This window comes from Microtus oregoni, unplaced genomic scaffold, assembly GCF_018167655.1.
Source record: "Microtus oregoni isolate MIOR12 unplaced genomic scaffold, Mior012 000027F_ref0000203, whole genome shotgun sequence".
Classification (NCBI taxonomy): domain Eukaryota; kingdom Metazoa; phylum Chordata; class Mammalia; order Rodentia; family Cricetidae; genus Microtus; species Microtus oregoni.
Window position 1 is genome coordinate 17,972,213 of NW_024543086.1, and position 15,730 is coordinate 17,987,942.

The 15,730-nt window shown below is 47.1% G+C and overlaps 1 protein-coding gene across 2 annotated transcripts in view; it reads left to right on the top strand.

Annotated features, from left to right (window-relative positions):
• The first annotated feature begins 5,639 nt into the window (after positions 1 to 5,639).
• The window catches only part of Rab11fip3 (RAB11 family interacting protein 3), a 75,142-nt gene continuing 65,051 nt past the window's right edge, over positions 5,640 to 15,730 (top strand). Inside the window, exon 1 of one of the 2 annotated variants that reach the window (XM_041676013.1) lies at positions 5,640 to 7,656. In XM_041676013.1, the coding sequence (XP_041531947.1) occupies positions 5,974 to 7,656 (1,683 nt within the window). In that variant the 5' untranslated portion in view covers positions 5,640 to 5,973. The remainder of the gene's footprint in view (positions 7,657 to 15,730) is intronic. The other variant, XM_041676014.1, reaches the window with a different exon arrangement.

The following is a 15,730-nucleotide window of genomic DNA, read 5'->3' on the forward strand; positions in this document are numbered from 1 at the left end:
GTGAGTTGGTGGTCCCTGGGTAGGGGTCTCCAAATCTCGGTGGGACCTCCAAATGAAAGACCCCAGTGGTGGGCAGTCTTTCAGGCTAAGGAGACCCTCCCAAGGAACAGTGAGATCACTCTTCGGATGCAAACAGCAAGAGGCTTTATTCAGTACACAGGTACCTGGGGCGACTTAGTCTCTCGAAAGACAAAGCAAGACAAAGCGCGCCTGCAGACTGGGGGAAGGTCTTTTTATAGGAAAGAGGGCAGCAGAAGCAGATTACAGAAGCAAATGCGTTGTTAGTGGTCAGTTGGAATGGGGCAAGGGGCATAGGTGGTTTTTCCTTTCCCAGCACAGATGTATGGGAACAGATATCCTGTTTCCCTTTTGTTCTTTCTTTCCTTTTACAGCACAGATGTATGGCAACAGATTTCCTGTTAATTGATGTCCTGTAGATATAGATATCCTGTTTTGCAGCCAGGGACCCTGACCTTACTCTGCACTTACAGTCGTTCGTCAAAAGCTTTGTGAAATGACGTTACAGCAGCTAAGCTGGGATCTTTCATAGGGGGAGTTGTCTCTTCTGTGAATTGCTGATATTCTAAGTTGGGCATATGTGCTGACTATAGGCATCCGGGTTCCCTAAGCAAACGGGATGTTCTCATGGGAGCAGGCCAGCTGCGGGTTCTGGGAGGGGGTATCCAGAGGGCCTTCCACTTTTCCTGTTTCTAGTTTGGCTCCTTATCGCTTGGGGCCAGATGGCTGACCGGCTGACCGCAGATATCTTGCCTGGCTTCTCCGCCCTTGTTCTCAAGTCGAACTTCCCTGCTCTAATGTTACTTGTGTTGCTCCAAAGTTTAAGCCTGGCGTTGCTGCTGCTTAGCTGTTTGTCTATACTGTGGGGGTCTTTCAATATGAGAATTTATGGAAGGTGATGTATGTTAATTTTATTACATATATGACTATATGTAATAATTATTTTACTGTAGAAATAAAAAAATATTATACAAATGCTGGAGAGATGGCTCAGGAGTTCAGAGCTCTGGCTGCTCTTCCAGAAGACCCAGATTCAATTCCAGCAACATGGCAGCTCACAACTGTTTGTAACTCCAGTTCCAGGGAACCTGACACCCTCACACAGGCAGACATACATGCAGGCAAAGCATCAATGCACATAAAATAAATAAATAATCTTAAAAAAACAATAATAATATAAAAAAATTAAAAAACTGTACAATTAAAATGTGGCATACACTTGTAATCTCAATACTTGGGAAGTGGAGACAGGAAGATCAGGGGTTCAAGAAAATACAAAATGAGTTTGATGTCCTGTTTCTACAGGGAAGAAACATCTAGATAATTAAAAATTAGTTTAAGTGGCTAGAGAGACTGCCCAGTGTTGAGGACAGTGAACTATGTGGCTAACCTGGGTTTGGTTCTCAGCACCCAAATGGCAGTTTGCAATCTCTGTGACTTCAGCTTCAAGGGATCCAATGCCCTCTTCTGACCTCCACAGAAACCAGGCAAAATATATGTACGGTGCAGCTACATATATACAGGCAAAATACACATACATTTAAAATAAATCTTTAAAAATAGCTGGGTGGTGGTGGCACATGCCTTTAATTCCAGCACTGGGGAGACAGAGGCAGGTGGATCTCTTTGAGTTTGAGGCCAGCCTAGAGAGCGAGTTTCAGGACAGGCTCCAAAGCTACAGAGAAACCCTGTCTCGAAAATCAAAAACAAATTTTTTCCTCCAAAATTGTAGGAATCTAAAATTGTACAGACTCTTTGTCAAATACTCTTTTTTAAATAATTTATTTTTATTTCATGTACATTGTGTATTGCCTGCATGTATGTCTGTGTGAGGGTGTTGAATCCCCTGGAACTGGAGTTTATAGACAGTTGTGAGCTGCCATGTGGGTGCTGGGAATTGAACCTGGATTCTCTGGAAGAGCAGCCAGTGTTCTTAACCGCTGAGCCATCTCTCCAGCAGCCCCTGATTCTTTTTATTTTATTTTATTTTTTTAGAGCCTGTCCTGGAACTAGCTCTTGTAGACCAGGCTGGCTTCGAACTCACAGAGATCTGCTTGCCTCTGCCTCCCGAGTGCTGGGATGAAAGGTGTGTGCCACCGCAGCCCAGCTCAGCCCCAGATTCTTTAAATATGAAATGTACAGAAGGGTTGAGGCCTGCACTGGTTTAGCACTGGTTTGAGTTCAGTTCACTGCACCCACACAAAGAGCTCACAGCTGCTTGTAACTGCAGCTCTAAGACGATCTGATGTCTCTGGTCTTTGTAAGCACCTGCACCTACATGCCCATAATTCCAAACACACACACACACACACACACACACACACAGTGTTAAAAATAAAAAAAGTAAGATTCTATGTGTAGACTACACATAGTAGTCACCCTGCTACTATCTCCTGGGAGAAGTGAAATTTGTGTCCATACTGGGTCTTCCTTTGCAGGAAGTTCCTGGTTTGGAATGGCAGTCAGTGTGACTGGAGTCTTTAGAGCAAAACCTTTGGCTATGGCCAAACCATGTGTCTCCCTGCCTGGGACCAGCCATTGCTCGGGGACCGGCAGCCATTTCTGCCTGGGACTGGCTGCTCTCAGGGCCCGATGCCTGCTGCCACATGGACTGCCACCACCGCTCGGGCCACCACTCTGGGACCGTTAGCTGTCTCTGCCTGGGACTGGCTGCTCACAGGGTCGGCTGTCTGCCGCCACATGGCCTGCTACCACCATTTGGGACCTACAGCATTTCTGCTGCCTACTGCAGCTGGGGATCTTGCAGCATTTTTAAAAAATTATAAAACTGGCAGCCCCGAAGGTCTTGGCCACCCTTGCAGATATGCCAATTAAAGATGAAGAGTGGTGGGGAATAAAAGCAGAAAGGGGAGGAATTCCCTAATCTGGCCACAATGGGAAGAATAGAGAATAAGGTTCAGTGGCCTCCAAGTCCATCTTCCCGGTAGACATCAATTAGGGGTAAGGAGAGGATGAATGGGGTAAGGGAAGAGGTGATCATAACTAAGCAGGCCTTGGCAGGGTGTGGTCTGACTGATCAGGTCTCAGTTCCAGTTCTGCAAGGTGGTCCTGCATGCTATCATCACTTTGGGGGAGCAATCCAGTTCTCATTGTGCTATTTGTCTTTGCTCCAGGGTGTGGCCTCACCGTGCAGGGTCAGAGCAGTGACACACCTTTCTGCCTTCAATCGTGCCTATGTAAGTCAATGCCTTTTTCAGCAAAAGTGGCGGCTGGTGCTTCTTTTTCTTATTTGTTTTGTTTTATGTGTCTGGTCTGAGATTGATGTCAACCCTCCTGCTTCAGTCCTGTGTGTGTGCAACTGTGTGTGCCTGTGCTTGTGGAGGTCAGAAACTGACATCTTAAAAGTGTCTAGTGTCTTCCTCAATCACTCTCCACCTTATTTTGCATTTTGTATGTGTGCATGTATGTGTGCATGTGTGTGTGAGATGTGTGTGGCCTACGCACACATGTGTGGACAGGTGATTCTGTGTGTGCACAAGAAGGTGGTGGCAGCTATCTTCTCTATTACTTTCTACCTTGGTTCTTTGAGCCCAGAAATCTTGGTGAACTTAGGACTTTAATTTTTCAGCTAGGCTGACAGCCACCTAACCACAGTGATCCTCCTGTCTCTACACTTTTGATGACTGGTGTTACAAGACGGCCCAGGATCACACGTAACTTTAACATGTGTACTGGGATCTGAACTTGGACTTTCTGCTTGCACAGCAATTGCTCTCAACTACTGAGCCATTTCTCCTATATTATTTTTTGTTAAGTTTAATATTAAGAAATGTTTATTTTATGTGTTAAGAGGGTTTCCTTGCTTATATATCTGTGTACCACATGTATATCTGGTGTTGGAGTAGGGAATCCAATCTGCTGGAACTGGAGTTACACCTGGTTATGACCTGCCATGTGGGTGCTAGAAACTGAACCTTTTTTTTTTTTTTGCTTTTTTTTTTTGAGACAGGGTTTCTCTGTAGCTTTGGAGCCTGTCCTGGAACTAGCTCTTGTAGAACAGCCTGGCCTCAAACTCAAAGAGATCCACCTGCCTCTGCCTCCTGTGTGCTGGGATTAAAGGCATGTGCCACCACTGCCCAGCAAAGACAGTGTTTTTAACTACCTAGTTATCTCTCTAGCCGTCCACCTTATTTTTAGAGACAGTGTTTTACTGAACTTGGAGCTCACAATTCAGTTAGGTTGGCCGGTTAGCATGTCACAGCGATCCTCCCGTATCTGCCGTTAGTGCTGGGACTGTAGGTACACACTCAGCGTTTTAGATGGGTGCTGGAATCTGAACTCAGGCCTTCATAACTTCAGGGCAGTCACCTTACCGACCGAACCATCTTCCTGGCCTCTACTTGGTCCAAGCAGGAAGGTGCACATTCTCCATGCAGTAGTTCTATTTGGGCACAAAAGCCATGGAAGCCATAAATATTTTTCTTAGCATTGTCTGCTCCTCAGAAAGCCAGCCTCGGACCTGCCGGAGAACACCAAAGGACAGATGGATCCTTACCATAATATCCCTAAATAGAAAGGCTGGCACTTACTGGAACCGCCTCTGAGGGTGTTAGCTGGCCAAAGGCAATTTCCAGTCCTTGCATTAGATGGAAGGGACTTTATTTTTTGAATGCAATTTTCCTTACAAAAGCATACAGTTCTTACAAGAAAATAAGGCTGTGGTTTGGAGAAGGGACCATATCACATTCCTTTTCCCGAAGCCAGATGCACAAAGCCTCCTATCATGTGCTGGGAATTTTGCCATGGGGGATGACTCAGAAGTTTGGACAGGGCTGTACACCTAGAAAGAGAACTCAGTTTTCAGCTTTTGCCAAAGCTGCTTATGAAACCATTCTTATCTATGGTACCCACGAATGCGAAAATTGGTTCATACTTTCTCCTTGCTCTTGCCTGGATGCACCTCATCTGATCCCAACAGGCCTAGTCTGTTGCGCTGCACTCCTGACTGTGACCTCTGATGACAAGGTAATTGGATGACAAGCTGACGATCAGCACTGGATATCAAATTTAAAAACCTGCGCTGAGAGGGTGGAGTCAGTCTGTAATCCAAGGCAGGAGGATCAAGTGTAGTTTGAGCTGCTTGAGTTCCTGTTCCAAAAAGCTACCAAACAACAAATCAAAGAAAAACAAAATCTGTGCCTCCGCACTTCACAGTTCGCTCCCGTGGAGGAATGTGCGAGCCCTTCAGATCCTAGCCTTGTCTGACTTTGGGCAATTCCTCACCTGGCGCGAGGTCAGAGCGCTCCTGTGCCTCTGCTTGGTACCCTGCCCATTGGTGTTCTGTTCTGAGCTACCAGCTTGTGGAGTCACACAGGAGAGACTAGCGGCTTCTCTCGGTTATGGGCATGTTTGGTTTCCTGTTCAACAGTACTTTCCCAAAGCCTATCCTCACGCGCCTCTTCCCGCGACATCACTCTTCGCTCGCTACACCCGCGCAAATCATACAGACCTTCCAAACGGGGGAGCTCAGCATCACCCCTAAACAGCGCCCGCTTCGAAACTGCCTTTATAGCAACTCGTGGGGGCGTGGTCAGGCCACCGGACGTACTGACGTCACGCGCGACGGAGGGCGGGCCGGCGCCGGCGTCCCTCACTGGGTCCCTAAGCTCTGGTGCTCAAGGCTTCATCCTCCGCTGCCTGGCTGGTACCTGTCTCCTGCCGTCCACTCCCCGCCGCCGGGTCCTCACATCGTCCGGGCCGCGCCGCCGACATGGGCCCGCGCCAGCCGCGCTGCGGGGCCGGGAGCCGTTAAGGCGCGGTGCGAAGATGGGCGAGGGCAGAGCAGGGCCCGAGCGCCAGCCCCAGCAGCCCGGGCGCCCCGCGCGCGCCCGCCCGCGTCGCCGCGGGGATGCCCGCGCCCGCCGCCGCGCCCTGAGCGCCTTTGTCTGCCTCCCGCGCCACTCGCATCACCCCTAGTTTAGCCGGCGCCGGATCATGGAGCTGAGCCAGCCAACCTCCCTGTCGGATCACGACGAGCCGGCGTCTGGGCCCCAGCGCGGGGTCAAGGGGCCGGTGGGGCCCGACGCTCTTCGCGGCTGGTCAGATGAGCCCGAGGAACACGCCCAGCTTCAACGGTGGCCAGAGGGACCCAACGCGCCAATCTGCTGGCCCGAAGAGGTAGGGGAGCCTGTCGCTCCTAGCCACTGGGTCAAAGCGCCCGACGCCCCTCGCTGTTGGTCCCAGGAGCCCGACGTATCCTGTCACTTGGCCAAGGAGCTGGAAGAACCCAACGCCCCTCTCTGCCGACCCCAGGAGTCAGACGCACAGTGCCACTTGGCCAGGGAGCTGGAACAATCCGATGCCCCTCACTGTTGGCCCCAGGAGTCAGACGCACAGTGCCACTTGGCTAAGGAGCTAGAGGAACTCGACGCCCCTCGCTGCTGGCCTCAGGATCCAGATGCACAATGTCACTTGGCCAAGGAGCTGGAACAATCCGACGCCCCTCGCTGCTGGCCCCAGGAGTCAGACACTCAGTGCCCCTTGGCCAAGGAGCTGGAGGAACCCGACACCCCTCGCTGTTGGTCCCAGGAGCCAGATGCACAGTGCCACTTGGCCAAGGAGCTGGAGGAACCCGACGCCCCTTGCTGTTGGTCCCAGGAGCTAGACGCACAGTGCCACTTGGCCAAGGAGCTAGAGGAACCCGACGCCCCTCGCTGCTGGCCCCAGGAGCCAGATGCACATTGTCACTTGGCCAAGGAGCTGGAACAATCTGACGCCCCTCGTTGCTGGACTCAGGAGTCAGACGCTCAGTGCCCCTTGGCCGGGGAGCTGAAGGAACCCGACGCCCCTTGCCGCTGGCCCCAACAGCCCGACGTACCCAGCCTTTTGGACAAGGAATGGGAGGAATCCAACTCACCGTGCTTCTTGGCAGAGGAACTGGAAGAGCCTGACGCCCTTCGCTGCTGGCCCCAGGAGCCCGATGCACCGTCCTTCTTGGCCGAGGAGTTGGAAGAGCCTGACGCCCCTTACTGCTGTTCCCAGGAGGTGAACACAGGGTGCCTCTTGGCCAAGGAGACAGTGGAGCCTGACGCTCCCCACCTGTGGCCCGGGGAACCCGATGTACCGTTCCTCTTGGTCAAGGAACCGGAGGGATCCGATGCACCTCGTTGCTGGCCCGAGGAGCCCGATGCACCCAGCTCACCGTGTTTCTGGGGCAATGAACCAGAGGAGTCTGACGCATCTCGTTGTTGGTCGGAGGAGCCCCAGGTGCTGTGCCTCTGGCCGGAGGAGCAGAACGCAACGCTGTGCTGGCAGGAGGAGCCGGATGCACCCTGCTTCTGGCCGGAGGAGCGAGAGGAACCCAGAGTTCCATGTCTCCAGTTTAAAGAGCCAGAGAAGCCCAAAGTCCCGTGCAGCTGGCCGGGGGAGCTGGAAGACTGCCGCCCTACGCGGGGCCTACCCCTAGAGCCTTTGCCTTCCGAGGGCGAGCTGCTGCAGGCATGTCCCGGGCCACCCTCGGACCCAGGTTCGGCGTTGTCGCTGTCCAGCGAGCCCGGGACAGCCCAGGAGGAGGGTGCGCGCCTCAGGACTGTGTTCGACGCCCTGGACAGGGATGGGGATGGCTTCGTCCGCATCGAGGATTTCATCCAGTTCGCCACGGTCTACGGGGCGGAGCAGGTACGGTTCTGGTAGGGAGAGGTGTTGCTGATTTCTATTTAGGGTAGTTTCTGGAATTCTTCCCGTTTAGAGGAAGGTATATCCAGGGGTCAAGCGTCCCCCTCCTATAGCGTTACTCTTGCTACTTATTTCCTAGCGTCAGGCGTGGGAAACCGTCTTCAGTGCTGCACTTCTGCCACCCACGTTAGGACGAGGCCAGACTTGTAGATGCCTCTTGAGTAGTTTACTGTGTAACCTGTTTGTTGTACTAGGTTTTGTTTGAGAGACAGTGCAATTAGAAGCCAGAAGGATTTAGGAATAAAAAAATGGCTGGAGATGTAGATCAGTGGAAAAAGCATCTGCTTCAAGCTCGGGGCCTGGAGCTCAGTCCTTTGAACCACCTAAAGGATTTCTGCTCTGCAGTAAAGTGACAAAATCAACAAGCACAAAAATAAATCTTAGTGCATGCTTGTCACGCCAGCATTTAGAAGGCTAAGGCAGCATTGCTGCAAGCTGAAGACCAGCTTAGTCTACATAGTGAGTTCAAGACCAGTTGGCCTTCAGAGTAAGACCCTGTTTCAACACACACACATGCATGCCTGGACACACCAGAGTAAGTGTTAGTTCTGCACCATGATCAAGAAAAGGAGAGAAATGAGCCCGGGAGCTTCATGACAGGTGCCAGAGCTAGCAGAGCTCTCAGGGCCTCTGCTCTTACGGGAGTGGAGGGATGTATGGAAAGGTGACTGTGCAGTTCTCCTGCAAGGGTCCCACACATTTACGGCCCACTCTTGGGGAAGCTGGTTCCGAGACCAAGCCCTGGCTGTCCCCTTCAGCACTTGTGTTGGCTGAAGATGACAGCAGGGCTGTTTGCTCTGCTAGTAACCTAGAAGACATCAGCTAGGTTACATGTTCTCCTTCATTTTATGTCTCTGAAAAGACATCAGTTAGGTTATATGTTCCCTTTTATCTTACTTATTGGTTGGAAGTCTCTGAAATTTTCATCTGTTCATCTTCATGTTATTCATTTTTCACACATGCAAACATTTGTTAAGTGGGTGTTCAAGTACATTTGCATGTTGGAGCTTAATGTTTTTTTTGGTTTTTTGAGACAGGGTTTCTCTGTAGTTTTGGAGTCTGTCCTGGAACTAGCTCTTGCAGATCAGGCTGGCTTCAAATTTATAGATCCGCCTGCCTCTGCCTCCCGAGTGCTGGGATTAAAGGCGAGCTTAATGGTCTTTAAGAAAAAAAGCTAAAAATAAGCAGGGTGTGGTGGCATCCAGCATTCAGGAGGCTAAGGCAGGAGGATGTAAAAATTGAGGTCAACCTAGATACGTAGCAAGACTTTCTCCAAAAACCTAGAGGAAGAAAAAAGCAAAATTGATAGATTTCTATTAGTCATAATGTTAAAACCTCTGTAGAACAGTTGGAAAGCACTGGGCCCTGGTTAACTCAGTGCTCCCTACTGAGCTGACACCTGGGCCAGCCAGCTTCCGGCAGACTTCACCATTGAGCCCTCCTGCTGTCCTTTATCCAGGGAGCTTCTTTTCTTCTTGTTCCTGGCCGGGAGAAGTCTTTCCAGTGCTTGGCAGTTGTTTACTGGTGTACTGTGTCTTTAAACATACTCTTGCCTCTAGATCCAGCGTACCGAGCCAGGCCAGAGCTGCATTTGCTCTGTACCATGCCCCAACTCTGCTATTATGTTTTCATGGTATCATTGCTGTAGTCCTCTGAGGTGGTAATTAGGCAGGTCCTTTCCACCCTTACTTCACAGATTGGAAGCTGGGAAAGGCTGTGTAGCTTCCCCAGGCCTCACTACGACTGGATTGGAGAGTCTCTCTCTTTTTCAGCTCTTAACCCACAGACGACTCTAGATGTTGGGGATATTTCCGCCGCATCTTAGTTTAGTGAATTACACACAGTTCTTGTTGAGAAATGTCTTTGGTCATCACCTCTCCAACTTGAGTACTTTGGGGAAAACTTGGCTACACTTGTTGCCCCTGGCCTTAAGCTTCTTCCTCAGAGGGCCTCATGATGTAATTCTGGCTGGCCTGGAACTCACTCTGTAGATCAGGCTGACCTCAGACTCAGAGAGGCCCACCTGCCTCTGCCTCCAGAGGGAGTCACCACTCCCAGTACCGCACAATCTTGAATACAGACTAGAAGTGGGTCGCAATTCTCTGCTCGGACAGTTCCTGGTGGAATTTGCAGTTTGGGAAGCCCTGATGGCCAAGGATTTGCTGGCATAGAGAGTGGAGGAAATCTCCTAGGCCCTTTTGCTTTTTAGTAGCTCAAGAGGAAGAGCTGTTGGTTGACTTAGCCTCCTGGGTTGTTTTTCGTTCTGTGAGTGGTCTTCCTATTTGCAGGAGATAATACAGAATGTCAGTGTATGATGAGGTCGGTAGCCTTCATGGCTCAGACATGCTGAATACATTATAGAGGAGCAAATTCAGGTATATTAACCAGTAGTGCAGAAGTTTAGAGAAACAAAGCATTCCCACAATATATATGTATATATGTATTTTGAAATTTTTTTTCTTTCTTTTTTTTTTCTTTATTTTCGAGACAGGGTTTCTCCATAGCTTTTGGTTCCTGTCCTGGAACTAGCTCTTGTAGACCAGGCTGAAATTTTTAAGATGAAAAAAATCTTGAATATACATAGTAGAGAGAGCTGTTGAGTGATGGCCCTAGAGTTCTCAAGTCCCAGTGGTTTCAGGAGCTAACTCATCTGTGAACACTTAAAAGATTTATTTTATTACTTCTTTATGTGTCTGTGTGAGAATACTCCCAGGGGCCTGCCTGCAAAGCTGGACCTACAGGAGGCTGAGCCGCTTGGCTTGGGTGCTGGAAAGTGAACAGTCTCTAGAAAAGCAGCAAGCCCTTAATTCCTGAGCCATCTCTTCAGCCCCTCCACCTTTCAACGCAGATTGCCAAGGCTTTGTGATTGTTATCTGTAAATGATTCTGTATTTATCTAAAAAAATTGAGGTGGTTTTTTGGTGACACTGGGTCTCACTCTGTACCCTTGACTGGCCTGGAAACTCAGGGTTTACTCTGAGTTTATCTCTGCCTTCCTGGTGCTGGAATTAAAGACTCCTGCCTCCTTGCCTAACCTAAACTAAGGTTTCTTTGTTTTTCTTTTTTCTATTTATTTAGGGTGTGAAAGAACGGGAATGCCCAGACTTGCATGAAGGTCAGGGGACAGCTTTCGGGAGTATAGTTCTTACTGAACTACCTCACTACCCCCTGTGCTGAGGAGGGTGACCTTGAGCTCCTAATCTGTCTGCCTCCACCTCCCAAATGCTGGGATTCTGACTGTGAGCCACCAAACTAGGCTTCAGTGTCTTTTATGTAATATGTTTATGAAGGTAGCATTTTCAATTATTAAGCAGGTTGTCTGAATTTTTTATAGAGCACTCCCATTTATAATAGAGATGACTGTCATGTCCCTCTCTGTCACAGTCTGCGTGGATCTTATTACCTCACCTGGTGGCATATCAGGTGTGGTGTAAAACCATCCAGTGTCATTCTCAAGAGTCTGAAGGTGGAAGGAGAGAGAAGGGGGTGTGGTAGAATGTCTAGTTTCTTCTTGCACTCTCTCTCTCTCTCTTTTATTTTTGAGACAAGGTTTCTCTCTGTAACAGCCCTGAAGGTCCTGGAACTCACCCTGTAGATCAGGCTAGCCTCGAATTTACAGAGATCCACCTGCCTATGCCTCCCAAGTGCTGAGATTAAAGGTGTGCGCCACCACCACCCGGCTAAGACAGGGTTTCTCTGTGTAGCCTTGGCTATCCTGGAACTAGCTCTGTAGTCCAGGCTGGCCTCGAACTTGAGAGATCTGAGTGCTGGGGTTAAAGAAGTGCACCACCACCACCTGGCTCTCAGCATTTACTTTTTTTTTCTTCTTGAGACAGGGTTTCTCTGTGTAAAGTCCTAGCTGTCCTAGGACTTGCTCTGTAGACTAGACTGGCCTCCAACTCAGAGATTTGTATGCCTCTGCCTTCGAAGTGCTGGTATTAAAGGTGTGCACCACCACTGCCCAGCTTCAACATTTACTTTTTAAGGGCCACTGATCCTTTCCAAAAAACACTACTGGTTGGAGCCATGAGTACTCTGATTTTGGTAGGCATGGTCTGCCCCTCCATAGCACTTGTAGAGGATGCAGAAGTGAACTTGTTTCTGTATGGTGTTCCTGCTTCTTGTTCCTGCACTTTTGCCTGTGGGCACTTGGAAGTTCTTAGGGATATTTGACATTATGGTTTATTGTTCCCCTGTTCTTTCTGGTCTCTGTCCTAGCTTTGTGTTGGAATGAAAATGGGCATGTGTGATCTGATTTGGTGGCACATACTTTTAATCCTGTATTTAGGAGGCAGAGGCAGGTGGATTTCTGTGAGTTTGAGGCCAGCCTGGTCTACATAGCATGTTCTAGGTAAGTAGGGCTACACAGTGAGATCCTGTCCCGAAAGGAAAGAAAGAAAGAAAATGGGCACATGTGAGCTTGGATGTGTATGGAAGCATTTGTGTGTCGGAGCTGTGTGTGTGAGTGACTGTGTACGAGAGCTTGAGGGAGTGTGTACTTCTGGATCCGTGTTGACTGAATTGCTAAAATCAGATGAAGTTCCTGTTTGTTCTTGGATAACAGATAGCTTTGTTAGCATCTAAAAAAAGAACTGTTTTGTATTCTAAAAGTAACACATGCTTATTATTAAACAAAGCACAGGAAAACAGTGGTGTAAAATATAAGACTATTTGAGCATGGTGGTACAGAACTTTAATCTCAGCACTCAGGAGGCAGAGGCGAGCAGGTCTTGGTGAGTTGAGGCCAAACCGGTCTATATAGTGAGTTACATTCCAGCAAGGGCTACATTACATAAATAAATAAATAAAATAAAAATTGTAGAGTGGGGATGTCACACACTTTTAATCCCAGCACTTGGCAGGCAGAGGCAGGGGGATCTCTGAGTTTGAGGTCACTTTGATCTACAGAGCAAGTTCCAGGACAGCCAGTGTATCTAGGGCTACACAGAGGAAGTGTCTCAAAATATCCAATAAATAAAAATAAACAACAAAATAAAAATTATTATTTGGGCCTGGAGAGATTATTCATTGGTTAAGCACATATACTACTCCTGTAGAAGACCCAGGTTTAGTTCCCAGTACCCAGGCTCACAACTAACTGCCTTTTAACTCCAGCTCAAGGAGGTGCAATGCCTTTGGCCTTTACAGGTACTGGAACACACACATACATACCCATACACAGACACTTAATTAAAAATAATAAATATAAGTCTTTAAAATAAGTAATACACAAGCCAGGTGTGGTAGCCTTTTGCTCTAATACCAACCTTATGGAGGCTAAGGCAGGAAAACTGATGTGAGTTCAAGGCCAGCCTTAGAGTGCAACCCTGTTTCAGTACCCACCAAAGGGAAAGAGACCCCAACAATAATGTGTGAGCAGTATCTCCTACCCTGAGATTATTACATGTTAGCACATTTCCTTTCTAAACTTTTTAAATTAAAATTTACTTTTATTTTTAGAGTTGTGAGACTCTCTGTAGATTGCTGGCCTTGAGCTCATGATCCTTGCGAGTGCTAGAAGAGGTATGTGTTTGTTGTAGGAAGGCCACTTGATCATTTCCTGACTATCCAGACTCCCAAAATAACCACACAGAAACTGTATTAATTAAGTCACTACTTGGCCTATTAGCTCTAACTTCTTTTTGGCTAGCTTTTACATCTTAATTTAACCCATTTCCATTAATCTGTGTATCGTCATGTGATTGTGGCTTACTGGCAAGGTTTGGCATCTGTCTCTGGTGGCAGTGGCTCCATGGCTTCTCTCTGACTCCACCTTCTTTCTCCCAGCATTCAGTTTAGTTTTCCCCACCTAGCTAAGTTCTACCTTGCTATAGGTTCAAAGCAATTTCTTTATTAATCAGTGGTAATCACAGCATACAAAGGGAAATCCCACATTACCTCACCTTTTCTGTTTAAGTAAAAAGGAAGGTTTAACTTAAACAAAGTAAAATTACATATAACAAAACAGTTATCAAACAAGAATTACAGTTACAATATTTATATCTACTTTATCTTTTATCATAACTAAGGAAAACTAATAATAACTATTCTTCAACTCCATCAAAGACTCCAGAAGGGGGCTGGAGAAATGGCGTAGCGGTTAAGAGCACTGCCTGCTGTTCCAGAGGTCCTGAGTTCAGTTCTCAACAACCACATGGTGGCTCACAGTCATCTGTAGTAAGATCTGGTGCCCTCTCCTGGCCTACATAACGCTGTATACCATAATGAATAAATAAATCTTAAAAAAAAAAAAAAGACTCCAGAATGATATAATATTACCTAAGTAAACAGGAAGTGCACTGTAAACAACTTCCAAAACTCTAGAAATGACAAGAGACATCTCACTGTCTGGATAGTCACCTAAAGTTCTTATGTAACATAGCGGGCATCCAGTCTTCAGCCTACAGGCCTATATCAGTACCCTACAGTATCCAGCAGACTTCAATTTCAAAGATAGTTCCACCTATATTAGTAGTTTGTCAGTCACTTTTTTCTGTGTCCTGCAGAATGTCTGGCAGACTCTTTTGTGTAGCAGGAACCCTGAAGGATCATCTCACCTTTAGTCAAGTTCAGCAGTCCTTTCTCTGTGGGTCCTGCATGTCCAGTTCATACAGCACAGCATCAAGCAGTCCAGGCAAAGCCAGTTTCTTGCCCAAATGGCTAACCAACGCCATAAGGAGCCTTTTTGATGCCCATCATCCTCTTGAAGTAGATTGATGCTGCCAGGAGCAGATGTGTCTCACTGTCATGAAAAGTCCTAACTTCTTAAAACATTTTAAATGCCACATTCTGAAGGTCTCTGAAAGATTGAAGAATACCTATCTAATTGAAATACATCTTTATATATCTAAAAAACCTAACTAACATGACTACAAGCTTGACTATTATGGATGACTATCTTTTAACCTGTATTTCTTAATTATGCATTATATTTTAAAATAAGCTGCACAAAAACAATACCTTAATTAAGAGCAGAAATATTTATACAGTATAAAAAAATTGACCAAGATCTGTATCGATGCAAATCTTTATAGCATGTGTTACCATGTCAAATTTTCCCATTTTTTTTTTCAAAACTGAAGTTTACTGATGTCTAGGGAGTGTGTTTGTTTAAATTTTGTTTATTATTTTATGTGTATGGATATTTTGAACTTCTGAGCCCCCTGCCTCTGCCTCCCAATATGTATTATAAAATATAATACATATAACACACATATGTTAGCATATATGTATATTTGCATATATATGCTATAATAATTGCAGGCATGTGCTACCATGCCTTGCCATCTCATCTTTTTTTGCTTATATTTTGCTGAGATATACACCTCCTGACTTATTCTCCTACACAGAGGCCTGTGACACCTCTCCAGGCTTGTAAAGACAGACGTGAAATCCTTCACCTCTATAAGTCATTGGCCTAATAAATAGAACATTGTTCATATGAGAACTTTGTAACTCTTGTTTAGGTTACATTAAGCAGTCTGCCGGTAAGCTGATTACTCATACTTTTTAAAGTTAAATGGTAATTTTAATTTTACTAACTCAGCACCAATAAAAGTGAGCAAAAGTCCACTTGTTTAGTAAGATTAAAATTTTCTCTGAAAGAAAACCAGATAACAAGATCATCTTTCTTGCCGGTAGTGGTGACAGAAGGCAGAGATAGAGGCAGGTAGATCTCTGTGAGTTCGAGACCAGCCTGGTGTACAAAGTGATTTCCAAGACAACCAGAGCTACACAGAGAAGCCCTGTCTTGAAACACCAGAAGGAAAATCACCTTTTTCACTTAAAGTTTAGGTTTTGGGAGAGAGAACACAGAATAGCTGGCCTTCTGCTTCCCCTCTGCACAAGCTCTCACCGTGCAGCCCAGTCTGCCTGGAGTCACCACCTCCTACTTCAGCCTCCCAAGGCTTGGGTCACAGTGGTTTCTCAGTGGATTCTTGATGCTCGTGGGCCCTGTTGAGTCTGATCCTGATTATGCTAGTGGAGGAACTTGGGGTCTTTTAGTTAGTTGTCTCTGC